The 25,205-nt window shown below is 67.4% G+C and overlaps 8 protein-coding genes across 8 annotated transcripts; 4 read left to right on the top strand and 4 right to left on the bottom strand.

Annotated features, from left to right (window-relative positions):
- Positions 1-32: 32 nt before the first annotated feature.
- Positions 33-970, top strand: H696_00906 (hypothetical protein; the record flags this gene model as incomplete). Its single annotated transcript, XM_009494793.1, has 4 exons — positions 33-101; positions 209-298; positions 391-594; positions 731-970. 4 exons carry the CDS (start codon positions 33-35, stop codon positions 968-970), a joined length of 603 nt encoding a protein of 200 aa, XP_009493068.1.
- A 155-nt stretch (positions 971-1,125) lies between these two features.
- On the bottom strand, positions 1,126-1,458 carry H696_00905 (hypothetical protein; the record flags this gene model as incomplete). Its single annotated transcript, XM_009494792.1, has 1 exon — positions 1,126-1,458. The coding sequence occupies one exon, from the start codon at positions 1,456-1,458 to the stop codon at positions 1,126-1,128; it is 333 nt and encodes a 110-aa protein (XP_009493067.1).
- A 190-nt stretch (positions 1,459-1,648) lies between these two features.
- On the top strand, positions 1,649-3,152 carry H696_00904 (hypothetical protein). Its single transcript, XM_009494791.1, has one exon. The coding sequence runs from the start codon at positions 2,054-2,056 to the stop codon at positions 3,020-3,022; it is 969 nt and encodes a 322-aa protein (XP_009493066.1). The 5' UTR covers positions 1,649-2,053; the 3' UTR covers positions 3,023-3,152.
- Positions 3,153-4,538: 1,386 nt separating this feature from the next.
- H696_00903 (hypothetical protein) lies at positions 4,539-13,132 on the bottom strand (the record flags this gene model as incomplete). Its single annotated transcript, XM_009494790.1, has 7 exons — positions 4,539-6,642; positions 6,915-7,729; positions 7,849-8,084; positions 8,311-8,776; positions 8,952-10,300; positions 10,515-11,258; positions 11,402-13,132. 7 exons carry the CDS (start codon positions 13,130-13,132, stop codon positions 4,664-4,666), a joined length of 7,320 nt encoding a protein of 2,439 aa, XP_009493065.1. The 3' UTR covers positions 4,539-4,663.
- An 893-nt stretch (positions 13,133-14,025) lies between these two features.
- On the top strand, positions 14,026-15,515 carry H696_00902 (hypothetical protein; the record flags this gene model as incomplete). Its single annotated transcript, XM_009494789.1, has 2 exons — positions 14,026-14,220; positions 14,360-15,515. Exon 2 carries the CDS (start codon positions 14,361-14,363, stop codon positions 15,513-15,515), a length of 1,155 nt encoding a protein of 384 aa, XP_009493064.1. The 5' UTR covers positions 14,026-14,220; position 14,360.
- Positions 15,516-15,700: 185 nt separating this feature from the next.
- Positions 15,701-18,230, bottom strand: H696_00901 (hypothetical protein). The gene is made up of 2 exons (XM_009494788.1): positions 17,422-18,230; positions 15,701-17,285 (listed from the first exon to the last, which is right to left on the bottom strand). Exons 1-2 carry the CDS (start codon positions 17,972-17,974, stop codon positions 15,826-15,828), a joined length of 2,013 nt encoding a protein of 670 aa, XP_009493063.1. The 5' UTR covers positions 17,975-18,230; the 3' UTR covers positions 15,701-15,825.
- A 2,352-nt stretch (positions 18,231-20,582) lies between these two features.
- On the top strand, positions 20,583-21,391 carry H696_00900 (hypothetical protein). Its single transcript, XM_009494787.1, has 3 exons — positions 20,583-20,778; positions 20,907-21,012; positions 21,210-21,391. Exons 1-3 carry the CDS (start codon positions 20,637-20,639, stop codon positions 21,235-21,237), a joined length of 276 nt encoding a protein of 91 aa, XP_009493062.1. The 5' UTR covers positions 20,583-20,636; the 3' UTR covers positions 21,238-21,391.
- Positions 21,379-24,907, bottom strand: H696_00899 (hypothetical protein). Its single transcript, XM_009494786.1, has 5 exons — positions 24,771-24,907; positions 23,475-24,622; positions 23,175-23,371; positions 22,860-23,104; positions 21,379-22,737 (listed from the first exon to the last, which is right to left on the bottom strand). Exons 1-5 carry the CDS (start codon positions 24,817-24,819, stop codon positions 21,479-21,481), a joined length of 2,898 nt encoding a protein of 965 aa, XP_009493061.1. The 5' UTR covers positions 24,820-24,907; the 3' UTR covers positions 21,379-21,478.
- Positions 24,908-25,205: the final 298 nt, after the last annotated feature.

The following is a 25,205-nucleotide window of genomic DNA, read 5'->3' as shown; positions in this document are numbered from 1 at the left end:
CCCTCTCGCCTCGCGCCTCCTCCCGCGCGGCCATGTTCTCGCCGCTGTCTTGCGACGCCTTCGTCGCCCCGCAGGGCCCGTGCCATGTGCGCCTGCTGAATGTGCGTCCCCCCCCCCCTCCCGCCCATTGGTCCTCGCCGCCGGCGCCTGTACAGCCCCCCGCGCCGCCCCCCCCGCCTGCGCGTCTAACCTACACTCATTTGTCAAGGGTGTTGCCTTCCCGGCATACGTGCTTTTCTGTGATCCGGAAACCGGTTGCATTGGCTGCCTTGTGCCGAGCGAGGCCGCTGCTTGGAATGTACGCCCCGCCATTTTCCCTCCTGCTGCCCTGGCTGTCCGCTTGCGGCCTGGCCATTGTGCTGACCTTCGCCGCTCCCGTGTCGAGCGTAGCTTCGCCTGGTTCCGCGGACCGCCCTCGTTCAGGTGGATGCCATGGCGCCCGGTGGTGACATGCCCTGCCCGCCGGCCGAGCTCCTGACCGCGCTGCATGGCCTCTCTCGGCGAGGGGTGCGTGACCGGGTGAGCGGCCCGGCCGGGGCCTGTTCGCCGGACCTCTCGGCCGATGTGGCCACCCTGCACTGCATGCTCCGTGAGGTGCGTCTCGCCATGTCCATCGCCTCCCTGGCCCGGGCCCTGGATTGTGCACATTCTGACACCCCTGACGGTCGACGGGCCCGGGGTGGGTGGGTGGGGGGGGGGGGGGGAACTCTCATCTTTGGTCACCATGCAGGCCGGTGTCCCGGTCGACCCGCTGCCCGGGGATTCCTCCTCGGTGGAGATGTCCCTCTTCGAGGGTCTGGTAACAATCCGCCTGCTCCGGCCCGTGGCCGAGGCCCTGCAAGCGGGCGGCCCAGACGCCCTGCGGCAAACGTTCCTGGTGAAGGCGGCCTCGCCGTCGTTGGATGTGCGCGCGCACCAGCTCCTGGCATCGACTCTTCTCTCGGGTGCCGGGCGCTTCGGGCCGAAGTAGCACGGCGGCAGGGCCCACCCACCGCCCTAGGTGCCCCAGCCGAGGACGGCATAAAGCCCGACACAAGGGACCAGGTAGCTGGCCCACTTCCATGCGCAGGATGAGGGATGTATTCGCCGCGAGCCGGCCCCCGCCCCGCCCCCATCCGGTGGGCCTCACGAGCACACGCTGTTGATGAGCCGCGCGGTCAGTGCCGCGTACACGGCCGGGCACCAGTGCCGCGCGTCGCCCGGAACCAGCAGATGCCGGGCATTGCTCGTGATGCCGGAGGCATCGACCTTGCCGACGGGCATGTGCCCCGGGGGCCGGGCGGCGGCCAGCTGCGCCGGACCCGGACGCCCATCGGCCACCGGGCCCGCGGTGGCCAGCAACCGGTTGGCCGCCTCCAGCCGCGGGGCATTCAGGCCGACATGTTGCGGGAGCTGTGTGGGCCCGGGCCCGGGGCCGGGCTGGTCGTCACCGGTCCAAAAGACCTGCGGTGTGGTCATGACCACGAGCTGGGCGCCCGGGATGCCGGCCAGCGCGTCACGCACGGCCTCGATGAGAGTCGACACCTGGCATGATGGGCGACGGTCAGTTGGGCCAGCCTCGCCCGGTGGCGTGTCTGTCTGCGAGGCCGAGATCGAGGCGCCTGTCCTTGTGCCAGGCCCTTCCCCGCTTGGTCTTCTTTTTCCTCCCCCTCCCCCCCCCCCCCCCCTGTCCGTCTTCCTTCCCTCACATGCCGGCCATGGTGGCAGTGCGCACCTGCCCCTGGTACTTGGCCAGATCCTCGTAGGCAGCCTCCCACAGCCCGGCATTCAGTATGACCACGTCTCGCTCACGCCACGGCCCTTGGCGGATGGTCTGCAGGGTGGCCGGTAGCGAGTCGCGCAGCAGGCGGATCCGGTGAAAGACGACCGCCTGGTCGGGGATCGGGCCCGGCTCCCCCCCGGGGCAGGGCTGGTCATCGGTCATGGCGTGGCGACGGCGCAGCAATCCCCGCATGTATGTCGACCACTGGAGCAGGAGCGAGTCGCCGATGAGCACCAAACGCCGCGGGCCCTCGAGCCCGCAGAGCACGCGCTCCAGGCTGGCGGCAATTTCATGGTCAAAGGGACCGCGCGCCGTGCCGCCGCCATTGGCCAGATCCAGTCGCTGGCGGATGTACTCCCCAAGTGCGGTGGACTTGGCCATGTGGCGCGCTTGCCGCCAGGGGGTCCTTTGTGTTGCGGGCCCCGGCGGCCCGGGCCCGAGCATGGGGCAGTGATCCGGCTGTCGCCAGGCATCCAGCGCCAGCGGCCGGAAGCGCCAGCGCATCGAATGCACCGGGTCGCACTGACGGAAGTAGATGTCCTCGCGCTGGAGGTCGGCCCAGAGGGCCTCATACCAGCCGGAAAGGTCCGGCAAGTGGGTGTTGCTCTCGTCGGGGTGCTCGCCCGGTGGCCCGTGGGTCTTTTCCGCACGCGTGGTGGACAGGTCCTCCCACACTCCGACGGCCAGTTGGGCACGCTCGCGCAGGAGCCCCTCCACCGCGCTGTCCCCGCCCGGGGTGAAGGGACCAATGCGAGCACCGGCCGCGGCTCCCAGGGAGCTGCCCCACTGCACCACCTCCGACAGGTACAAACATTGGACCCAGTTTGCCAGGTGCGGGGCCGCCTCGAGATCCGGCGCCGACGCCGCCGGGCCACCGGGGTCGGGCTGGGCCCCTGGCGGCCGGTACTGACGCCACAGGCCGGACGCGCTGGTCCGGCTGTCGAGCGTCGACACCACGCGAATGTTCACCCGTCGAGGGATGGGCGCGGCTGTGGCCTCCGGGCCGCCGGTGTCGCGTGGGATGAAAACCGCCAGCTCGAGCTCGGTCCGCCGGCCCGGCTCGCCCGGGCCCATGACACGCCAGACGGTCGGCAGGCGCCGGGCCGGGAGCAGCATGACCCCCGGCTCGAGCGCCTCCACGAGAAAGTGTGCATCCGGGCCGCAGCTGTGCCCCCCCTCCGTCCAGGGACTCGGTCGAGGGTCGAATCCCACGCGCCCGATGAACTGCCTCCCCGCCCCCCCGCCCCCTCAGGCCGGTGAGTGTCCCGCTGATCCTCCTGCGCATGGGGTGATAGACCACAATAAATGCCCCCCGCCCGTCCTCGGCCCTGCCTTATCTGTACGGTCCCTCGCGTGCATGTGCAGGCCCATGCTCCAGCAGCTGCACGCGTGGGGGTCCCTCCCTCTCGGTGGCTCCGTCGTACGCACCCACTCGCCGGTGATGGCCTTCCGAACGCCGGTCATCCCCTGCTCAAGGCCGGGCGGGTCGCCGATCGGGGCCATGTACCGCATAGCGGGCCCTAGTCCGGCCAGCGGGCCGGCCCCATGGAACAGAAGCAGTGCGGCGAGAGCGCCCACGGCAATGGCCACCACGCCCAGGCGCAAGGCTGGGCCCAGGCGCGCTGCCAATCGCCGCCGTACGGCCTTGCTCATGACTTGATGAATGGGGCGCCGGGGGACAGCCGGATCCCGGGAGGCAGGACGCGAGCCGGGCGTGGCAGCTTCCTTTCGAAGCGTTTGGGCGTAGGTCGGGGCAGAAAAAAAAGTGGCAAACTTGTGGGCGAGAGAGGCAAAGGACGCGGGAAAATGCGTGATGGGGCAGGAGGGCAGATGAGGGGATTGGTATTCCCCCGGTTGGGCATGCTCCTCCGCACCGGCCCTTGAGGCGGCTGCTGCAACGGGCGGCGTCCCAGGCATCTTAGTTGTGGGTTAGCCGAGTGACAGCGGACTGCAGGTCACATCCTCCCGCAGGATCACGCCCCGGCGCTCCGCCTGTGGGGCTATCTCCCAAAACCCCTTGGCTGAGTTACAGATCGAACGGGCTCGGCTCCAAGAAGTTTGGTATTCCCAAATAGCATTCCACAACCTGTGAAATGCGGTGACCGACGACGGCCCAGAGGCCACCCAGTCCAGGGCCAGAGACCCAGGAAAGGAGGCAGGCAGGCATGGACGCGGGGTTGTCACATCCACCCCTCGACCCACCCGAAGCCAAAAGGGGGGCTCCCCCATTCGGAGCCTCCTGGGAGTGAGGAGACCTTGGCGGGTGATTGTGCGCATCGGAGGGCATACCAAGGCGCCCCCTTTGAAGCCTCAGCCCAGGCTGCGAACCTCTCTGTTCCAAGACCGGACCCCCTGTGTTACAGGAACTGCTTTCTATTTTGCTTGTCTGCACACTTCCCCCGGTCGAGTTCCCGTACTCCCTTTACAGGTGACGCCATTCCTGCCTCCCCCCCTTGGTTCGATACGCCCTTCTTCATGCCGAGAATGGTCCCGAACCAGAGTGGTAAGATCTCCGGCGTGGCCTCCGTCCAAGTTTCCCCCCTTCGACACAAGACTGAATCTGCGAGAGCCCTGCGCCACTCCCGCCGAGTCCCCACACACGCGCGAGCGGGGCAGGCACGGCTGGCCGGCGGGGAGCAAAAAAGCAATCCACGAGCCTGTCACGTGCGTGTCACATTCACTTATCCGCCTGGCTTCCTTGAAGTCTCCGCCGAGGTGGTTCTAGGGGTATATTTCCGTCCCCTGCGAGGGGCGCCTCGCCCTGTTCGGGGGGGGGGGGGGAGGGGGGGGGGGAGAGAAGGAAAGCAACAGCATCTTGGGTGGGGGAGAGCGCAAATGGGAAAAGAAGGATCTCTCTCTCACACACACACACTTACTCTGGGGGCGAGCTCCGTCCGTAGTCTACTGCGCGGTGGTGGGGGCGGAAGCGGTGGCGGTGTTCATGTAGGAGTCGGCCGCGAGGAGAACCAAGCGGACCTGCCGACCCAGGAGCGCCTGCGGCGAGGAGTCGCCCCGATCCTTGGCGGCCATGTGGAGCACATCGTCACAAGCCAACCCGGCGGGGAAGAGATCCGGCCAGCGGTTTCGCAGGCTGGCCAAAGTCCCGGCCAATTGGCCGAGGATGATCAGCCGGTCGGTGGCATACTGCCGGACCAGGGGATTCTCCTGGAGGTGAGGCAGGGCCAGCAGGGCCTGGGTCTTGAGCAGGATCACCAGCAGAGCCAGGCGCCGGAGGACATCCACCGGCGGGTCGGCCATCGCGGCCACGAACCCGATGCTCGTGGCCATGGCACTGGCATCGAGCGACGGCTGCCGGTAGAGGTTGGCATCTTCCTGGATGAAAAGCTGGCAGCCACGCAGCGAGGGCAGGCGGATGCCACCCGCATCGGTGGCCGACTGCTTCGGCTGATGCTCCTGTGCATCGGTGGCCTCCCGGTCATCGACCGGGCGCTGGCCACTGGCCCAGAGGTGGGCACTGGTGGCCAGCTCGCGGCCGGCCTCCTGCAAGCGACCGGCCCAGGCCGCTTCATCGCCGGCAGCGGGGGCGGCAGTCACGCCAAAGTGCTCCAGAGCCAGATCCAGCAGGGCGCCCGGGCAGAGGGCCCCAGAAAGACACATCAGCCGGGTGACCGCCAGGGACCGGGCCACCAGAGGCGGGATGCCCGGGCCGGCGCCCGCGCCAACCTCCAGCGCTGGCAACAGGTTCGCCGCCAGGAGCGCCGCATCACGAACGGTCTGCGAGTCGTCCTGCAGCAGGAGGGCCAAGTGGAAGCAGAGGGCCGCGCCAGCACGCGACCCTGGCCGCAGGAGCGGCCAGGCCCGATGATCGGCCCCGGCCAGCAAGGCCACCAGGGCCCGGCAGACGGCCAGACGGCCGCGTGCCGGGCCGCGCTCCGAGCAGAGGGCCCCGAGCGAGCGGAAAAGCCGGGCCTCCTGCTCCCCCGACATGGACTCCCCGTTGGCGAGAGCCCCGACAAGGAGGTCCGCCAGAAGATGCAGCTGGGGGGCGGTGGCCGCCGTGACGCGTTGCTCGGCCACCCCGGCCTCCAGATCGGCCAGCTGGCTGGCCACAAGCTGCTGGAGGAGGTCCCCACCGGGGCTGGAGCGGATGCCTGCTGCCAGGGCCATGCCGCCAACATGTAGCAGGGCGTGCAGGGCCGCCAGCAGGACGGCCGCCACCTCGGGAACCGGCTCGCGCTGGCCGACAATCTGCCGAGTCAGATGCCGGGCCAGGACCAGGAAGCCCGGGTTGGTGGACATGGTGGCAGCGGAGGTGGCCGAGGCGGTGGCGAAGCGCAGGCGCTGGACCAATGCAAAGAGGGCCTCCTGCCGGGCGGCCGCCGAGAGGGATGCCATGGCATACAGCGGCAACAGGCGGGAGCGGAGCAAGTCGCCCTGTGTCGGAGACCAAGCCCCAGCAGCAAGGTCCCCCGCGCGTGGGGCACAGCCAGCCAGGGCCGCCACCGCCAGGGCCAAGTCCTCGGAAAGTGGCCCGGCGCCCGTGGCCCCGGGGCCCCAAATGTGCCGGAAGACAAAAGCCCGTGCCGTGCTCGCCAGCATCAAATCCAACCCCGGGACTACCGGGCCATCAGGCCGGCGGGCCATGCTTCGCGGGTCGACCAGGCGCACCAGCAGCCGAACCAGGGCCGGGTGCTCGGCCGCGCGGTCTACCTCGGCCGCCAGGGCGGCGAGAGCCATGGCGGCGACATCCGGCACCGGCGCCCCGGCCGCCGCCGCCTCCAGCCACTGAGGGAGGTAGTGGAGGACCAGCAGGGCCGTGTCCAGCAGGGCCGTATGGGCTGGAGCCACGGCCGGAGCCATGGAATTGCCGGTCAATGCCAGCAGCTCAGCCAGCACAGTGCACAGACTGGTGGCGATATCTGTGACGGGAGAGGGGGAGCAAGGAGTCGAAGAAGAGGAGGAAGAGGAGGAAGAGGAAGAGGAGGAAGAGGAAGAGGAGGAAGAGGAAGAGGAGGAAGAGGAAGAGGAGGAAGAGGAGGAAGAAGAGGAAGAGGAGGAAGAGGAGGAAGAAGAAGAAGAGGAAGAAGAAGAGGGATCGGGGGTGTTAGATGCAAGGGGCACATCGAGAAAGAAACCCAACACCAATGGCAGCCGGTGCAAAGACCCTTTTTGGCACATGCTTCCGACGTACCCTGGAGTGCAGCGGCCGACGAAACCAGCGGGAGAAGGCGCTGGGCGGCCATCTTGATGGCAAGCGCCGCCCCGTGCAGGGCATTCGGGCAAGCCACCCCGGAGGAGGAGGAGCAGGAGGACAGATCCTGGCGGAGGGCATCCGCCGCCGGGAGAACGATCTGTCCCATGAGGGCACCGGCCGGCACGATGGCGGTCACAGCTCGGACAGCCACCCCGCGCAAGAGCCAGTAGGTCCCGCCCCGAGCACAAGTCAGCAGATCGCGCGACAGCGTGGCCAGCAGGGTTGCCAGCTCATCCGACGAGAGGACCGCCGCCAAGTTGGGGGAGGCAGCAGTGCCGGAGCTGCTCGAGTCGGAAATCATGCCGGCCGGCGGCTGAGACTCGGTCCCGGCGAGGCTCGACTGGTCAAGGACAGGAGCAAAGCGCGACAGCAGCGACAGGATGGGGAAGAGCGAGCGGCCCGGCTGAGGGACGGCCACGTTCACGGTGTCCGCTCCACCGGTGCTCGGGGCCAGCTCATTCACAGCCATGGCTACATGCTTGCCCACGAAGGCCAGCAGCTGGGGGTGCTGGCTGAAGAACTTCCACGCGGTCAGTCGATGGCTGGAGGCCGCCGGGATGGCCGGCGCCTCAAAGTCCACCGTGGCCAGGGCATCATGATGCAGGCGCCCGGCCGCGGCATCCGAGGCGCTTGTGTGCGGGAACGAGCAGAGGGTCAGCTCCCCGTCGGACTGGGGGAGGTTCTTGGCCGGGCCGAACACGCGCCCAAGCAGGGCGCTGAAGAGCATCATGCCGGAGTTACGAATGTCCCAGCTTGACGTAGGGAGGGGGGAGGGGGGAGGGCAGCGGCGGCGGCATGCGAGACAAAGCGTCAGTCGGGTGCGGGGAGAGTGAGCGTGAGCAAAGCCGGGGCCCGACAAGGGGAAACCCACCACTGCGAGCTGAAGTGCGTGATGGACAGCTCAAAGGCGTCCGAAATGAAAGGCTCGATGAGAGTGGCGAAGGACGAGTGCACCGCCATGCCATGAAGGACATTCAACGAGTGGACCTGGGGGAAGTTCATGCCCGAGGCCGTATCGCGCGCAGGCCACCGAGCAATGTCCAGCAGCGTGCGGATGGTGGTCCGCAGCAGGGCCTGCCCCTCGGGGGTATGGAGGATCGGTGCAAACTACAGGCATTCGCAAGGGCCGGACAGGGGCCATGTCGAAGGTGAGCAGGAGGACGGCGAAGCAGGAAAAATAAGACCAAAATAAAAACAGACGAGGGACAAAAAAGAGAGGACACGCTCGAGTGTCAAATGTGCAAAGCAAAGGCCGAATGCTCCCGAGCCCCTCCCCCCCCCCCCCCCCCCCGGCAGAACACCCCGCCCTGCCGTGCCAGCTCCATGTGCGTACCAGAATCCGGAACATGACCGGCAAGCCGGCAGAGCGCCGGGTGATGGACAGGCTCTTGCCAGCGAAGAGGAGCCGCTCGAACCCGGCGCGCACCAACTCAAAGAAGGTGATCGGCCGGGGGTCCGACGTCGGGTGGTGAAGGGCGGCCGCCGCCTCGGGGGCAAGCAGGGCAGCCGGCAGGACCCAAGCAATTGCGCTATCAGCCCCGATGAAGGTGGGCCCTGCCACCAAGCCGAAATAGGGGGCCTCAGCCACTTCGGCAGGGGGCAGATCGAGCACCCCCTTGACCGAGGGGCCGCCCTGGCCCAGAAGCAGGAACAGCTCAGCCAGGTTGGTGTAGAGGGCCGAAATGCCACCAATATGGCGCATTGTCAGCAGGAGACTGACAAAGTACCGCGTCACATCAGCCAAGCTGTGGGGGGCCATCAAATGCCCAGCACGCGAGAGCAGCTCCACAAGCAGGGCACTAGTGGGGGGGGGGGGGGGGGGAGGGGAAGCCGGGCGGCAGTCAATAACAAAGCCAGCATCTGGCCGATGGCACAAGGCCGGACAGTGTCCATCTTGGCCAGGATGAGGGAAAAGGGGAGGCCAGCAAGAGGAGCAGGAACGGAAGGAGGAGGAGGAGGAGGGAGCGAGCGCACCATGCAGCCTTGATACTGCGCCAGCAAACACTCGTCAGGACCTGGTGCCAGCCACCAGTTTGGTCGGCATCCGGCGACTCGTCGTCGCTCACATCCCCGGCAGTCATGTCCTCATCCCCGAGGCCCGGGTGCGGGAAGTCCCCCTCGGCTCCCGGGAGTTGAGTCACATCGGCCGCCGAGTTGCCCTCCGGCGCCGGGACCGACAGCGGCTCGCGACAAGCCTCAATCTGCTGAACCAGGCTGGTGGTCAGGCGCAGAAGGAGGCCCGACCAGGCCCGACCAGCCGGGGTGCCCGCCTGGACGCCCGCCAGGTTCACATGGGCCAGCAGGCCACGCGTGACATTGAGCGTGCCGAAGGCCGGCCGACGCTGGCTCGCCTCCCAAAGATCGCCTCGAGCCATGGCGGCATCGGCCTCCAGGGCCCCGAGCAATTGGTCCAGCGAATGCCGCACCGGGTCCTCATCTTCGCCAGGCCCGGGGGTGTCCGCCACGCGGGCGGCCGGCTCAATCCCGGCCAGACGCCAGCCCAAACCGATGATGTACTTCTCAAAGAGAAGCCCCAGCACGCCGGCCGCCGCGTCGCTCGGCTGGCCGCGAGTGTTGTGCACCGCCACACGGAAGGCCGAGGCGAAGTAGACGGATGCCATGGCAGGCGTGCTGACACCGGGCCACGGGGCGTGCATCTGCCGAAGAAGCCCCAGGGCCTGGCCCTGGGTCCGGCGGTACGTGTCAAAGAGCGCCGTGTCCAGGAGAACCGCCACCAGGGCCGTCAGCAGGGATTGCTGCTCGGCCGCCTGCCGATCCGGGTCCGCGGGGTCGCTGCACAGGGCGAAGGTCAGCCGCAGGACATCCGCCTCGGTGATCCCGCCTCCGGGGGGCTCGGTGCGAATGATGGACTTGCCGGAAACCGGGTCCACCACTGGCAGACGCCAGCCGGCCAGATTGGACTGGACCGTGCTCGGAAGGGGCATATCCTGGCCAGAGGCAATCCCCAGTGTGGGCACCAGCGCGTGTAGCCAATCCAGGCAGGTGGACACCTGCTGGAATCGGGCGCCCGGCTGCAGACGTCCAACAAAGAACCGCAGCAAATCCGTCACAAAGGCCTCGGTCCGGGCAATCGCCGCATCCAGGTCGGCCACGCGACGGGCCTCGGCTGGGGTCAGCGACCCGCCGTCCCGGTCGCACTGCCGCCGCCGGCGGTAGTGCAGCGAGTAGTAGGAGTCCCGCACCCGGCGGAAGAGCCGGCCCAGCAGGATCGACTGCTCGTGGCGGAATTCCGTCGACGACTCTTGCAGCGCATTCGGCAAGTACACGCGCAGAAGGAGGTGGGTCTCCCGAGGCGACAGAGGCTACAAGAGGGGGGGGGGCGAGAAGGGGCGGACCGGAAGGAATGGCCGCGGGGGATGAGGTTAGGAAGAGCCTGAGCTCCGAGGCAGGACGAAGGAGATCGCAGAAAGCGGCGCCCAGGCGGCAAGGAGAGGAGGGAGGGAGCACAGGCAGCGCAAAGGCCGCAGGAGGGCAGGCGGGCAAGGCGAGGAGGGGCATTGACACGCCAAAGGGTACCTCGATCTTGTGGCTGTTGCAAATGATCCCCAGCGCACCGAGACGCGTGAAGGAATTCGACACCGAGAGGGCCTGCTCCAGCAGGAAGTAGGACACCACCGGCCGGCCGAGGGAGAAAATCTGCCGGAGTTTGGCGGCACCCGCGCGCGGAAGTCGGCGCGGCCCCTCAACCGTTGGGTCCTCCGGCTGCTCGGCTGCCGCAGCCTCCTCCTCGGGCGTCAACGGCGGGAGGATGCTCACAAAGGGATGATCCACCCCCAGGGCCTCGGAGAACATGCCCATGTCCAGGAGGGACTCCTCGCGACCCAGGCGCACCAGGGCCACCAGGGCACTGAGCCAGGACCACGGCTGGTTCGGGGCCCGGGCAAAGGCATGAGGCGTCAGCCCTGGCTCGCGGGCCAGAACCTCCTCCAGCAGGAGGATCAAATTCTCCGGGGCCACGCGCAGAACAATCCGCAGACAGTAGGTCTCGATGTCACGCCGGGTCTCGGCCGAGTGCTCCTGCAGGATGATGTCCACAATGGGCCGGATCCAGCCCATGACCACGGCCCGACGGGCCGCCGGGTCGGACACGGACTTGGCCGCCAGTTGCAGGCACCCCTCCAGCAGGTCGCTGGCCAGGAAGGCGCACTGGGTGTACGTGGTGAAGGCGGCCAGGGTGCCGGCCACCACAGCGCGATAGGTGTCCTCGAAGGCCAGCAGGTCGATGTGGGCAATGGCCAGGCGCAGAGCCTTGTACATGGCCTGGGAGGGTGGCGAGCCAGGGAGGGAAAGGGGAACAGCAAAAGGCAGAAAAGAGGGGAAAAACAGAGAAAGGGCAGGGCGCAGCATCAGCATACATGCACAGGTGGGATGGTGAGAGCATGGGATCGGCCGTGGCATGGTACCTTTGAGTGCCACCCCAGCGAGAGGATGCGCGAAAGGAAGGCCTGCGGGCCGAAGGTGCCACCTTCGGCGGCCGCCGGCAGGAAGGGCATCAGCGACAGGAGGTTGGACAGGGTGGTGCGAATGCTCGGCGCGGCGGCATTGGCCAGGGAGTTGTCCCACACCTGGATCACATAGTCCAACACCCAGCCGAGACCGGCCCCCTGCAGCAGGGCCTGGCAGTCGGCAAAGGCAAAGCCGGCTGGCAGGTCGGTCGGCGCCTTGGCCGGGGTGCCGCCAGCCCGGCGGCCGGAGGGTTGCTTGTCAGCCGGGCCGGTCTGCCGGGCCAGGCGCAGGAGTTCGCTGGTCCAGTCAGCCAGGACACTTTGCAGCTGGGTCGAATCCTCGCCCTCGAGACCACGCCCGGCGAAGTCCCCCAGCACTCGGGGCAGTCGCACGGCCAGCAGCCCGGCGTCCTCGCTCAGCAGGGCCGCCCGCGGCAGGCCCCCAAACATGCCTCGCAGGATGGCCAAGCCCGCGGCCGGGCGCATGTCGCCCAGATGGGCCAGCAGAAGCTGGTCAAAGACCAGCGCATCCGAGTGCGCGACGCCCGCGGTCACAGGCGCCGGCAGGGCGCCGCCAGACGCCCGGACCGCCATCGACCACCCGGGACAGGAGACAATCTGCCCGCACAGCATCGACAGGTGGAACACCATGTTGGCCGGGACGTGCTCCGATCGAGTCATGCAAAGGGCACGCGTGCCAATCACAATGCGAGCCAGGAGCCCCGGCACAATATCCCCATCGGCCTGGGCGCCGGGGGGCTCCTCCGGCTCCGTGCCATGGACCAAGCCCGGGGCACCGAGCAGGCGCCCGTATTCCTGGTGACCGGGGATCTGACGGAACAGGGTTTGCAGGACGCCGGACATGGCCTGGATGTGGAGGGCCTGGACAGCGAGCACCGGGGCCCCCGGGTCGGCCGTGCCTGCCAGCGAGGCCGCCGCCGCGTCCAGCTGCCCAGCAAGCAGGCCCAGGCAGGCGGCGAAGCGGTTTTGGATGACGGCCACGCCAATCGGCTCTTCGAAGGCGGCAGATGCCAGGAGCTTCAGAGCGTCCAATGTAGTGAGCCGAGGCAGAATCGAAGTGATCGGGCCCGGCCCGGCAAGCACCTCGGCCGGAGTCACAGCGGCCGCAGCGGGCAGCGGGACTTCCCGACCGAGAACCAGTCGGTCGACGGTCAGGAGGATGCCGGCCGCGACCAGCTGGCTCCGGGGCCCGGCATAGTCGGCCGCCAGGCGCAGGGCCCCGGGCAGGGCCTCGACCACGGCCAGCGGGGCCACAGAGGGAGCCCACTCGGGCGGGGCCTCGGACCGGGCGACCGCGCGCAGGAGATTGCCCATCAGGGCCAGCAGCGGCCGGCGGATTTTCGACTGATCGGTGCTGAAGAAGCAGGCACTGACCAGCCCGGCGAAGTGGAAGGCAAACTGCTCGGCCGTCGTGGACCCGAAGAGATCCGCCTCCGGGGCCGGGGCCCGGCTCACAAGACCCACGGCATCTGCCAGGCGACCAATCTGCCCGGAGGCCTTGGACAGGTCCAGACGCAAAGCTGCCTGCAGGTCGGTGGCCCACTGCCGCAAGGGCGCCTGGCCAGATTCGACTGCCAAGTGGCATGACTGGTCGAGGGAGCAGCGGAAGTGTGCATCGCCCTCGACCGGCAGCCAAGCTGGGGGGGTGAATGGGGCCGCAGAGGCCATGTGGGGCGGCGAGGGGAGGAGGGGAGCGGGGAGAGGGAGGAGGGAGGAAGGGCAATGGCCGAGGGGGAGGATTTGTGTATGTGTGTCTGCGTGTGCGCGCTATGCGTGTGAAGGAGGTGGGGGGGGGGGGGTGGTAGACGAGCCCTGTTGCAGGGACCGGGTGTAAGCGCAGCCCAGAGGCCCGAGCGCGACAATTGCGGATCAGAAATACAAGGCCCCGGATCTCGCCCTGCCGGGGGGGGAGGAGGAGGCGGCCCCGCACACACCCACCCAGACACACCTCCGCCCTGGGGTCCTCCGGCCGGGGGGGGGTCCCCTGCTGACAGGGCTATGTCGGCCGTGCGCCGGCGCTCACTGACGAGGTGCGCGCGCCCCGAGTGGAAGGAGGCCTGGAAGTGGCGCGCCTTCCGGGCGGCCGGGCGGCCAGGCGGTGGCTGTGGCTGCGACGCCGGGGGCGGCCGCCCCCCCGCGGGGGCTCCGCGGGGGGGGGGGGGGGGGGCGGCCGCCACGCTGGATCGCACCATGTGCGAGGGCGGGCGGATCTAGCCAAGTCCCAGCGCATGTACACGCTCTTCGCTGGCAGCTGGACACGCGGGACGGGAGCAATGGCAGCTCAGGCGTCTAGCGGTTACGCAGGGGGTGGCGCCACGGGCTTTCCAAAAACGCGTGCCGCCCACCCTTCCGCATGCTCCGAACGCGCGGGCTTCTCTGCCGAATGCCGTCCAGGCTCCCGTCGGGGAGCGTGACTCGATGGGGGTGGGGGGGGAATACAGATGCCCTCCTGCCTTCGCCCCCTCCCTTCCGCCGCCGTGGGCGGAGAGACGGCGGCTGTGATATGCCATCAGTGTGTGCTATAAATGCAGGCAAGGGGGAATGTTGCAGGTCAGGCTGCCCGTAACATCATTCCCCTCCGCTCATTGCAAGATCTCTCCCTCCCTTTTCCCTCTTCCCTTCTTCCCTGGCTAGACGGCCTACTTCACACGCTCTTGCACCCAAGCGTCCAGGACACATTCAGATCATCCTCGGGTCACGGCTTCAACGTACCCCCTTTTGTACCCCCTCCAACACCCCCTTGGAGATTTAGACATGTGCGTCCCCCTTCTTTTCGCGCCTCGGCGTCCCTTCAGTCGCGCCAGCTAACTTACGCTCCTTTGGTCTCCCCCTCTCTCCCTCCCCGCCTCCTGTCCTTCCTCCCTCTCGGCCTCTTCCCTTCTCGCGCAAGCACAGCATGTCTGGCTTTGGCTCTGGTGGTCACTCTGGCCGCGGCGGCTTCGGCTCCGGCGGCTTTGGCGGCGGCGGCGGCGGCGGCGGCATGCCACGCTTCAACTCCGGTGGCGGCGGCGGCGGCGGCGGCGGTGGCTACTTCGGTGGCGGCGGCGGCGGCGGCGGCGGCGGCGACATGTACGATGGCGGCTCCATGGGCGGCGGCGGTGGTGGCGGCTTCCTCTCGCATCAGGGCGACTATGGCAACTCGCCGAGCATGTCCTCTCCCTCTCTGGATGGCTCTTCGGGCGGGGGCTTCGGCCAGCAGCGCCCGTCCGATGCCCCGCGTGGCATTCTCGGCCACAACTCCGTCCTGCCGGTGACCATCAAGCAGCTGGTGGACATTGACGTGTCCAAGATGGTGGATTCCGACGGGAGCATGCAGATCGACGGGCAGACCATCCACATTCTGTCAATCATCGGTGTCATCCGCGCGGTGCGGGAGACCACCACCACGGTCACCTACCTGGTGGAGGACAGCACCGGGTCCATTGACATGCGCAAGTGGCTGGACCGTGATGCCGGGGATGGCGATGCGGCCATCGAGGAGCAGGCTCCCAGCCTGCCGGAGGGCACCTATGTTCATGTGTATGGGAACCTGCGCGTCTTCGACAAGCGCAAGAGCATCAACATCAGCCACATCCGCCCGGTGACCGACTTCAACGAGGTTACCTACCACTTGCTGGAGACCATCCATGGACATCTGTACCGCACGCGCGGCCCGGTCGGTCGCATGCGCACCAATGTCCCCACTGGCGAGGCGGCCGAGTCCAAGCCGCTGGTCGGCGGTGGCGGGGCCCCGGCCGCGTCAGCCCCCTCGGCCGCCGCCGCCGCCGCCGCCACCACCACCACCACCGCCACCAATGCCCACGACTATGGCATGCAGGCCGGCGGCCCGGCCGCCGTCAAGCAAATGCAGCCCACGCACATGGCCCTGCTGCACTTCATTGCCGAGGCCGATGACATCGAGATCCCCTTCTCCTATCTCTCGGAGAAGATGCCCAACTTTTCGCCGGCGCAGCTGAGCGAGGGCATTGAGTTCCTCAAGGCCGAAGGGCACATCTATGAGGGCGTGGCTCCCGGGTCGGTTCGTCTGACCACCCGCGACTCCCTGGATTGAGGGGGGCATGCCCGGCGGTAGATATCCGCCCCAGAAGCGCATCTCCCTGCCCGGTGTCCCTGTTGGGCTCTCTTCCGGCCTCTCTCCTTCCTGGTCCCTGACATGGGGCATGTCCACACACGATGTATAATATGACGAAAGCAAGAACCAGACCACAAGTTGGCCTCGATGTACAGGGGAGGGGGGGGGGGGGGGGACACTATGGGCTCTGTGCAACCGGGCAGGCCTGATCCCCTGAGAGGGGGAGTGGGAAAGGGGCGCGCTTCGAATGGCGGGAGGGGCGGAGACTTCCACAGCAGGGGCGGGCAGTCTAGGTGATGGTCGTCGAGGCCGGGAGGACCGCCAGCCGGCGGTGGAGCATGGTCGGAGGGGAGCCGGACGATGCCTGAACCGACTGGAGGTGGCGGTTGGCCCGCGAGAGGGTCACAGTCGGGGGAAGAGTTACATGTGAATAGCGTGTGCCATCGGCTTGCGCCGAGATGCCATCAACGGTTACCCCCTGGAAGGGGGCAAACAGTCGGAGGATGTCCTCCGAGGAGGAATGCTCCGTCGCCAGTGGATGCAGAATCCAAGTGGTCGACCGAGAGGGAACTCGCGGCGGCCGAGGCGAGAAGGCCGAACCGGAGCCCGACCCGGGGGACGAGGTGCAACCCGAGCCAGGGGTCGAATCGTCGGCCAGGGTCGAGGCCACGGGCGGATCCGAAGCCGACCCGGGAGCCGGATGGGAGGTTGTCCCGGATGAGTCGTCCAGGGGGGTGGGCAGCTGTTGCGAGCTGGCCGGCTTCTTCTTGGGCTTCTTGTTCTTCTTCTTGTCAGACACCTTCGACCAGTCGAGTCCCGGCGAGGGGGTCTCCGGGCAGTCCGAGGCGGGGACCACGGAGGCCGGCACCGGGTAGGCTCCGCCATCCCCCCGGTCCTTGGCGCTCGGGGGGTCCTCCTTGCCAGCCGGGATGCCGTCGACACCGGGAAGATCCTCGCGGTCCTTCGGGGCCACGGGGTCGCGCCCGGCCTTGGGGCCTGTGTGATCCTTCCGGTGGGGTGCCTTCATGGTCGACTTGCCGGGCTTTGGGCTTGGAGCATCGGCAGCACCAGCCGACATCGAGGGGTGCGAGTGGGCGTCGGCGGACTTGCCCCGGGTCGAGGCACCAGCTGCCTTGGAAGTGGAGCGCAAGTCCTTGAGCTTGGGGGAGGTGGGCCCCCCGGTGGCGAGGTCGCCCTTGTCCAGGCGCCTGAGCAGTGTCACCGACTTCGAAGGAGGCGGAGGCGGCGTCGAGAAGGGGCCGCTGGCGTGCTTCGGGCTTTTGAACGGCGACGGGGTTGCCCTCGAAGGGCCGGTCGATTGGTCCTTCCCGGGGACCTTCGCCCCGTGGATAGGTCGCGTGGTCACCGGCCGGCCGGCTGCCGGGCCGGCCGCCGGACTGGCCACAGGACGGCCCGCCTGGCCAGCTGCCGAGCTGGCTGTCGGGTGGTTGGCCATCGGGCTGGCCACCCGGCCGGCCGGGGGGTCGACCGCAGGAAGGCCCATCGGGCTGGCCGCCGGGCTGGGGGTCAGCTCGGCCGCCGGGCTGAAATACTCCTCACAGGCAGGCCATCCCGGCGTGACCCCCATGCTTGGAGGCATGCCCTCCGGCTGCGGAGCCAGCCCCGGGCCGGTCCCGTAGAACATCAAGGGGCGCCCGGGAATCGGAGCAATCGACGGGTGGTGCGCCACCAGGCGCGGGTCCACAGGCGAAGCCATGACATGATGGTGGGGAGGGGGATAGAAGCAGCCTGTGGCCAGACGGGGGGGGGGGGGGGGGGCGGGGAGCGGATAAAATGGTGAGCGTGGTCCAAAGGGGGCAGGGGGAAAGGGGAAGGGCCGAGGGAAGGGGGCAGAGACTGGCGGCGAGGGAATAGCGCGACATACGCAGGTGCAGGAACTCCGGCTTGATGGCATGCGGCTGCGAGGCAGCCGAGTCAAAGACAACCTCAACCAGGCCATTCGGCAGGCTGCCCACGAGGGTGGCCGGGTGGAAGAAGTTGTCGGTCCAGGGGGCGTACAGGCGCAGCGGCTCCGCCAGGGAGGCCGCAAAGACGTCCATCGGCGTCGAACACTGCGGGTGCTGGTGCCGGGGCCCCGGCGATGGCAGGGACTGCGGCGGCGGGGCCACGATCGGCGAAACCGGCGGCAGCCCGGGGCTGTGGAAGCGCCCAGCCAGCAGGCTGTGCTGGTAGAGGGCAAAGAGAGCGCGCTCCGGGGAGATGGACCGCAAATTGCCCGCCGGCGTGAAGGCCAAGTGCGGGGTGAAAAGTGGGTGCACCAAAACCTGCCCATCCCCCGAGCTTGGTGCCAGGATCACCATTGACAGGAGGAAGTTGCCGGATGCCTCGCTGTAAGCTTCGACAAGGGACCCGGCGGCCGGCCAGCACGGGCCACCATGGGGCAGGGGGTCCGACATGTGCCCCTTCGGCAGATTCATGGTCCTTCTTCTTTGAAGGATACAGAGCCTGGTGCTCTGGGCTCGGGGAATCGGGAGGAGTGGATGCGGGAGGGGGGCGGGGGAGGAGCGAGGCAGGAAGGAAGAGGGAGGAGGGAGGAGGGAGGAGGAAGGGGACAAGAAGGTGGCATACACAGAGGCCGGATGGCGTGAGCGGAAGACAGCTGACCAGGGCCTGAGACGGGCCGGCCGCGCCCGGTGGTGGTGGCCGCACTAAAATTTGGATGACCATCCCCGTCGGCCTGGGCCTTGCCCGGCCCTCTCATTTGCCCTCCCCCTCCCCCCTCGCCCTTCTCGGAGGTAGATCTCCGGGATCAAGGGAAATGAGCGTGCTGACCGGATTGGCGCTCATCGGCACCGGCGCCCAGAAAGGGGTCGGTAGGGAGCGGGATAAATTGCGGTACACCCACGCGCCATGGCCCGGGGGATGCTTCCCGCCGGCGGGGAAGGGGGTAGGGATCCGCCAAAGGCACACGGAGACCCATCCGGAATCGATGGAAAAACGGCGGGAGCGAGAGAAAAAAAGCTCTCCCCACCAACAAGCTTGACGACGGATGACATGGTATCCGCCTCGGCTTCTGCCCACTCCCTTAGCCTGCATGTCCGCGTCTCCGCTCGTTCTCCCTTTTTCCCAGCCGGCCTGTGACGCAATAGCACTTCCTCGGGGACCGCTCGCCGTCCGGTCCCTGCTTCTCGGCGCCACGCCGGCCCTCGGGGTGGTGAAAGAGAAAGAAAGCCGAATACTCCCCGCCCGGCTCGACTTTGAGTTGCCCCCCTCCCCTCCCCCCCCCCCCCCCGACCCCCAGCGGCCTCGTGAAGGGGACCCCTGCACAATCCTGTCACGGAAACCCAGTGCAAGAGGGCTCATTTCCGGCGGCGCGCCGGTCGGGCACATCCCCTATCCCGCACACCACCACCCTCCCGGGGGCGGCTCCCGCAGGGATGGCCGTCTCCCCCCCCCCCCCTCGCTCCGCCCCCACGCTCCCCCGGCCGCCGCTCGGTAGCCGGTTGGACGAAGCGCCCGAGATGTGGCTGTCCACATCTTTTCGGGAAGCAATTCAAACGAGGGCATGGACTGCCAACTGTGGCTGGGTTCTCACGGATCCAGCCTTACGTCAAAGCCTCACTCCTTTGACGGAAGCTATACCGGAAATCCTGCCACTGCGAGGGGACTCCCCCGGGGGGGGGGGGGGGCATCAAGGGGGAGGGCGCACCGAACCAGGGGATACGGCCATAGCCCGAAAGCGGGGTGGACACAACAACTCGTGCACGGCCAACTGGGGGGATAAGGAAAAATAAAAAACACTTCGAATAATAAAAAGGGCCGTTCGTGATGGGGGAAGCCTTGGAGTAGATGGCCACCGGCAGGACCGCGGCCCCAGGTTTGCCTTCGCGTTCTCCTTGGAGGGCCCGCACACAGCCGCAAAGGCCTTCGCTCTTGGGAGCCCCCTTATTTGGCCCTGGACTCGGCCGAAGGGAGGATCTGAGACCCCAGCGCGCGCGTCTCGGTGTCTCCCTCCTGTGGTGAGCCGCCATGGTGGCCGTGCGCCGGGGGCCCCTCTCCTTGGCTGTCTTCGTACCCCGCGTTCCTCCTCGGGAGAATGCTATTCCACAATGAAGGGCCATCTCACGGGACTGGATTCGTGTAGAACGTAACTCATTGACTGATGGGCTTGATCGGGTTTGGAGGATACCCCTCCGCGCGTTATATCGAACGGCGCCCCCCCCCACCCCCCCCCCCAGAGGAACGTCGGGTCTGACAACGGCCCGCCAGCCGCCGATATTGCACAGGTGTGTGTGCGCTCCTCGCGGGGGAGGGCGTTGTGTGAGGGGCCGGGCCCCGTCGCGTAGGGTCTTCAAATCCACCCCTTGACTGGATCCAAAGGCCAGAGAAGGCTCGGCCCAGGGGGCCCGTGAGAGCGTAAGACCGAGCAGCCGCTTGTCGAAAGGTATGCGGGGGTGATGATGGCGCAAGTGCCAGCCTGTCCAATGAGTGCCTATTCCAGTGCCTCCTTTTGAGGGGCCCTGCCTGTGTCCCGACTTTCTTCCCATGTTGCCCGCTCGCACACTTGACCCAAGCCATCTTACCGGCCCTCATTGATACAGACCCCAGACGGGGATCCCCCCCTTGGTCGATATGTTCCTCTGCCCTCGTGCTCGAAGGTCAGCCACCAACAGCGGGCCTTCCGGCACAATCCTCACAAGGATTCACACTGGTCCGGCGCAGGATTAAGCCGAGAGGAGTGCGCCACGGTCCCAAGCGCGAAATCGGCCCGGCATCTGCAGGATCTTTCCTTCGGACAAGGGCCCTGAGCGAGTTGCTAGCGGATGTGGGTCGGTCTTTCCGACGGCCTTGCTCCTTCATTGGCACCTACCACACGTCCGGCTTTTCTCTGTCCGCTCACAGAGTCGCACAGTTGCATGGGCAGTCGGTGCTGTCCTTGAAATGACAAGGCATGTGATCAAGGTCACCGGGCAATGACAAGCCACTGCTGCCACCACTAAACGGACACCCCACATCGACGATACTTATCCGAAGCTGTCCTGGCCGATCTCGGCGCGGTTGAGCCCAGATTCCAGAAGTGACCATTGCGCATCTCCCCCCCCCCCCCCCCCCCGCTTTCCCTCCCCCCCCCCTTCCAACATGTCTGGCAAGCTTTCCAAGAGCGACACCACCCCGGCCGCCACCCCGGCTGCCCCGGCTGCCGAGGCTCCGGCCGCCCCGGCTCCCTCCCTATTCGCGTCCCTCGAGGAGGATGACGAGTTTGAGGAGTTCGTCACTGAGGGTACGTGTCGCCCCCATGCTGCCTCTTTGTCCCCTCCCTTCAACCTGCTGCCGTGTTTCCTGCCTCCGAGCCGGTTCTCTCGCTCGAAAAGAAGAAGCTCACTCCAATCCCGCCTTTCCGACACCCAGAGTGGGACATTTCCACCGCCGGCGATGCTGCCACCAAGGTCGAGGCCCTGTGGGAGGAGAAGTGGGACGACGACACCATCGAGGACGACTTCCTCAACCGCGTCAAGTACGTCTTCCTGTCTTTCCTCTGGGATCGCCTGTCCCCGCCAGAGGGATAGATCCCTTCGCCCGATCGACATTCCCTCGTTCATCTCCGTCCATCCGTCTCCCCCTCCTCCCCCCCCCCCTCTATCTCTCTCTCTCTCTCTCCCTCCCCCTTCCTCTCCCATGTGTACTGACCACCCCATTTTTATCCCTACACAGGGCCGAGCTTGACAAGGTTAAGAAGTAATTTCACAACCCGTCCCCCTCCCCCATCCCACCCGCCTGCGCACTCGTTTTAAGTGTCATCCCCTCTGCCATTGCCCCAATCCAGCCTTCTTCCTTCCCTGCGCCAGGCGCGCTTGGCCTCCCAATAAAAAGAAGAATAAAATACAATCCTGACAAGGCTTTTTTTTCCCCCCTCTCCCCCCGCTTGACGTGGCATTTCCTGCCGGTATCAGAGCATCGGGAGAGGGCAGATCGGCTGCCCCCTAGTCCGAGTCGACATCCCCGCCGTCATACTCGCTGACCAGTGTCAGCGGAGACCGCAGGGACGACGACTGCCGTGCCTGGGCCGTTTGGCGACGTAGGAGCACCCCCTCCAGCAGAGGCGTTGATTCGGAGGACGACCCACCCGACCCGAGGCTCGGGCTTCCCGCGGCGCCTCCCAAAGCAAAGGCACCGACCGAGGGGCTGTGCGTGCCGCTGCCACCCATGGACACCGGGGACAGGCCGCTCGGGCCCGAGATCCCGGCCACTGCCGCCTCGAGCCCTGGTGAAGATCCACTTAGCAGGGTCGACAGGCCGGTGGACAAAGACGATGCCCGTCGCATGTATGAACTGTGAAGGGCCGCCGCCCGGCTGCTCCCGAGCGGCGAAAGGTACTCCACGCCAGCCGGCGATCCGGATCGCGTGCCGCCCACCGTCGACGGTGACAAAACCGACAGCGAGGAGGAAAATGCCCCGGCCAGGTGCGAGCCCTGTCCATGCATCATGGGGGAGTATCCGCTGCCGGCGGGACTGCCAGCCGCCGGACTGGTGCCCCCGAACAACGGTGATGCATACAGCGAGTATGACCGCGAGAGGGAAGACATGCCGGTGGGGTTCAGCTGTGCATCCTCCTCCTCCTCCGAGGCCAGGCGGGCGTGCAGCGGCGACATGGTATCCGGCGAGTCGAGCGACGAGCGCGACGCCATCGACACCGAGGACAGCCGACGCCGGCGATTGAGAATCCGCCCAGCGGCGCCAACCGGCGTCGGGGTTGTTGGGCCCGCGGGCGAGGGCGACCCACCGGCCGAGCGGACGCCCCCCCCCAGGGACACATGGCTGCCATCGCCCTGCGCCAGTCCAAGAGATGCCGGCTCCGGGAGCAAATCAAACGGCGACTCCCCGGCCGGCAGGGGCGTGGCCGCGCGCGAATGCCGTGATCCCTTCTCGGGGGTGGCCTCGGGCGAAGAGGAGGCCGGGGACTCCCCCGGCCCGGCCGGATCAGCCGGCAGATCATACCCGAAGGACCGAGGCGACACGAAACCCAGCCCATCGGCCAGCCCTGCTGTTCCCGACGTCACGGGAGTGGACGGCGATGTGAGGAATTCACTGAGCAGCGAAGTCGGCTGAGGCCCGGCCGAGCCGAACCCCGCTGAGGCCCCCGATGTCCGTGCGGTTGTTGAGGCCCCCCCCGGCGTCGGGCGCATCGCCCGCACCGCATAGAAGATGGTCCTCTCGGTGGCCCAGATGCCATATGCCAGGGCTGTGTGCACGGTCGTCGTTAGTCGGGTTGGCACATGCATGTCCCCCCCCCCCCTCCCCCCTGTCCCGGACAAGGGTCGGCTCACGGACAGAAGGGCAGGGAGCCCCGGTGCGGCCACATACCACGGAGAATCCAGGAAAGGAAAAGCCACCCATGGTCGCGGAAGGCACGGGACGAGCGGTCCTGCTCGTTGTCCGCCTCGTCGAGCAGGGCATCCACGCGAGCCAGCCTCGCCAGGGAAGACACATGAGCCCCAGCACTGGCTCCCCCATTGAAGGAGGACTCATGGTACCCGGTGCCGGTTTCCGGAAGGAGGTCCTGTGCCAGGGACATTTTGCTCACCAAGTCCGCGGCGGTTGAGGAAATCCTTCGCAACATGGGTCAGCCCGGTGCGCAAATGCCGGGCCATCGGCCAAGAGACATGGCGAGGCACGTACCGGAGGTGCTCCACCTCCACACGCGACAGGAGGGAGGAAAGACGCTCGACGGCCAAATTGACTGCCCCAAGTAGCCCGTCCCCGGACTCGGGCGTGTCGGCCTCCGGCGCCGTGGTTGACAGGAGCAGCGATCGGAAGAGCGCCCGATCCGAGTGAACACGGGCCTCAAACACCAGCATCGTATCCAGGAGGTTCTTCTGTCCTTGGGTGGCAGGTGAGCCGAGAGGTGCAAGACGCACGCGTGGCAGGGGCGAGGGAGGGTTTGGTTTCTGTTCTTTCTCTTCTTCGCCGCACACGGACCTGATATGTGGGGATGACATTCGACACGGCCTCCCGTGCTTCGCTGTCCCAGTGGGCAATGAGAGACCCGAGAATGGCGGCATCGGCGGCTGGCGCGGGAGCTCCCGTTATTCCGCGAGCAGCGCCAGCCGGCGGGGCGATGAGCGGCGTGTGCGGCGACGCCGAGCGGGTCAGCTGGACACCCGGGCGGGCTGGCGACAGTGTCACCAGGCCAGCCGCCCCGGAGGAGGGCAGGGAGTTGTAGGTGGCCGGATGTGGGGCCGGAGTCGGGGGAGCCGGCGCGCTCGCGCCACTGCCCGAGGGATAAACCCGGGGCTTGATGTTCGCATAGAAGGGATCCGCCGACAAGGGGGACGCGCGCGCCGGGATATTCACCGTGTCCAAGTGCGCGGGGAGGGTGGGGAAGCGCGTGCTCGGGGCGGCCGGATTGGCGGCCGGAACCGCGCGCTTGGTGGGCCCCGGTGGATCAACATGACCAGCCGGTCGACGTGAAGGGCTTCCCGAGGGGGCGACCGCATCCATGGAAACCACATCGGCCAGGGACTCGGGCTCGCCCGATTGTGTGGGATGCAATCCGGCAGCCGGTGCTGCGCGTGGGACCCCTCCCTGAGACAGTGGCGGCAGGGGCGGCAATGAGGGCAGCGGCGGTGTGCCTCCCGCCGAAGGGGCGGCTGTGTTGCTGGCCCACGAATTCGTCAGCAGCACCGAGCGAAGTTGTGCTTCCAGGGGAGATGGGCCGATTGGGCGCTCGGCGTGGGCTGGCGGCTCCGAAGGGGCGGAGATGCTTGGCGCACTCGGTGCCGGGGTCGAAGTGGCCGGTGCTGCCGACGCAGCTGGCACAGCAGAGGCAACCGCGGCAATCGGCCCGGCGGAAACCGCCGCAGCACCCGGGGCAGCCGGCTGCATACCAGCCAGGGAGGACTCGGAGAGATTCGACCGGACCTGCCTGTTCTGATTGGACATTTGCCCCCGTCGAATGTCATGCTTGCGGGCCGAGAGGAAGGAAACCAAGCTCGGCTGCTCCTCCTCAACCGGCAAGGCGCTCGGGCCGGGTTCTGAGGGCGGAGCTGTGGAGAGGCTTTGGTCTGCTCGAACCTGGCGCCCATCTGACGATCGGCCCAAAAGCTGGCGGATATCAGGGATACCATCTGCATAGTCCGGAGGTCAGATTGGTGGGCTTGCGGGTCTGGGCCCAAGGGGCGGGGGAAAGAAGAAGGGAGGAGGGGGAGGGGGGGAGGGGGGGCGGGACATCGCGAAAAGCGAGGTCGGAGTGGGCGAACGTGAAGGCGGCGATACCTTGCGAGCGACCGTCCAGCTTGGGCGATCCCGAACTCCCGGTCGACATCTGGGCTATGGCGGAAGGGCTCAGAACGTCTGCAAGAAGGTGTGGGGAAGACAGAGGACGAAATGGTGCGTGCGTGCGTGCGTGCGTGTATGTCGGCGTGCGAGTGTGGGGGGGGGCGACAAGGAGGTGTGGGCTGGGGCCGCAGGCGGGGAGCGGGATGTGTGCGCCTACGATCTCCCGTCGAATGTGTGCTTCCACAAAATGGCCTGAAAGAACCCGGCACGGGAAAGATCGCCTCAGAGAACATACCCACATGCCAACGAGCCCCGGGCGACTGTTCCCTGCTGTTGCCCGCCCCCCGTTCCGATCAAACGGTTGGGCATTGTCTACCACCATCGGGAGCCAGAAAAGAACGAGAGGAAGATTTCGTGCCTCCGGCCCCCCCC

Source organism: Fonticula alba, assembly GCF_000388065.1.
Source record: "Fonticula alba strain ATCC 38817 unplaced genomic scaffold supercont2.1, whole genome shotgun sequence".
Taxonomy (NCBI): domain Eukaryota; order Rotosphaerida; family Fonticulaceae; genus Fonticula; species Fonticula alba.
This window is presented reverse-complemented; position numbering and strand designations above follow the sequence as displayed.

Bases quoted from the DNA above. Each gene is read 5' to 3' on its own strand.
- H696_00904 (XM_009494791.1), top strand. From the start codon at position 2,054: ATGGTCAAAGGGACCGCGCGCCGTGCCGCCGCCATTGGCCAGATCCAG.
- H696_00901 (XM_009494788.1), bottom strand. From the start codon at position 17,974: ATGAATCTGCCGAAGGGGCACATGTCGGACCCCCTGCCCCATGGTGGC. The intron at 17,286-17,421 runs GTATGTCGCGCT...GTCTGGCCACAG, and splicing joins GCCGGAGTTCCTGCACCTGC to GCTGCTTCTATCCCCCTCCC.
- H696_00900 (XM_009494787.1), top strand. From the start codon at position 20,637: ATGTCTGGCAAGCTTTCCAAGAGCGACACCACCCCGGCCGCCACCCCG. The intron at 20,779-20,906 runs GTACGTGTCGCC...TCCGACACCCAG, and splicing joins TGAGGAGTTCGTCACTGAGG to AGTGGGACATTTCCACCGCC. The intron at 21,013-21,209 runs GTACGTCTTCCT...ATCCCTACACAG, and splicing joins GACTTCCTCAACCGCGTCAA to GGCCGAGCTTGACAAGGTTA.
- H696_00899 (XM_009494786.1), bottom strand. From the start codon at position 24,819: ATGTCGACCGGGAGTTCGGGATCGCCCAAGCTGGACGGTCGCTCGCAA. The intron at 24,623-24,770 runs GTATCGCCGCCT...CGGACTATGCAG, and splicing joins GCTGGACGGTCGCTCGCAAG to ATGGTATCCCTGATATCCGC. The intron at 23,105-23,174 runs GTACGTGCCTCG...CATGTTGCGAAG, and splicing joins GTGGAGGTGGAGCACCTCCG to GATTTCCTCAACCGCCGCGG.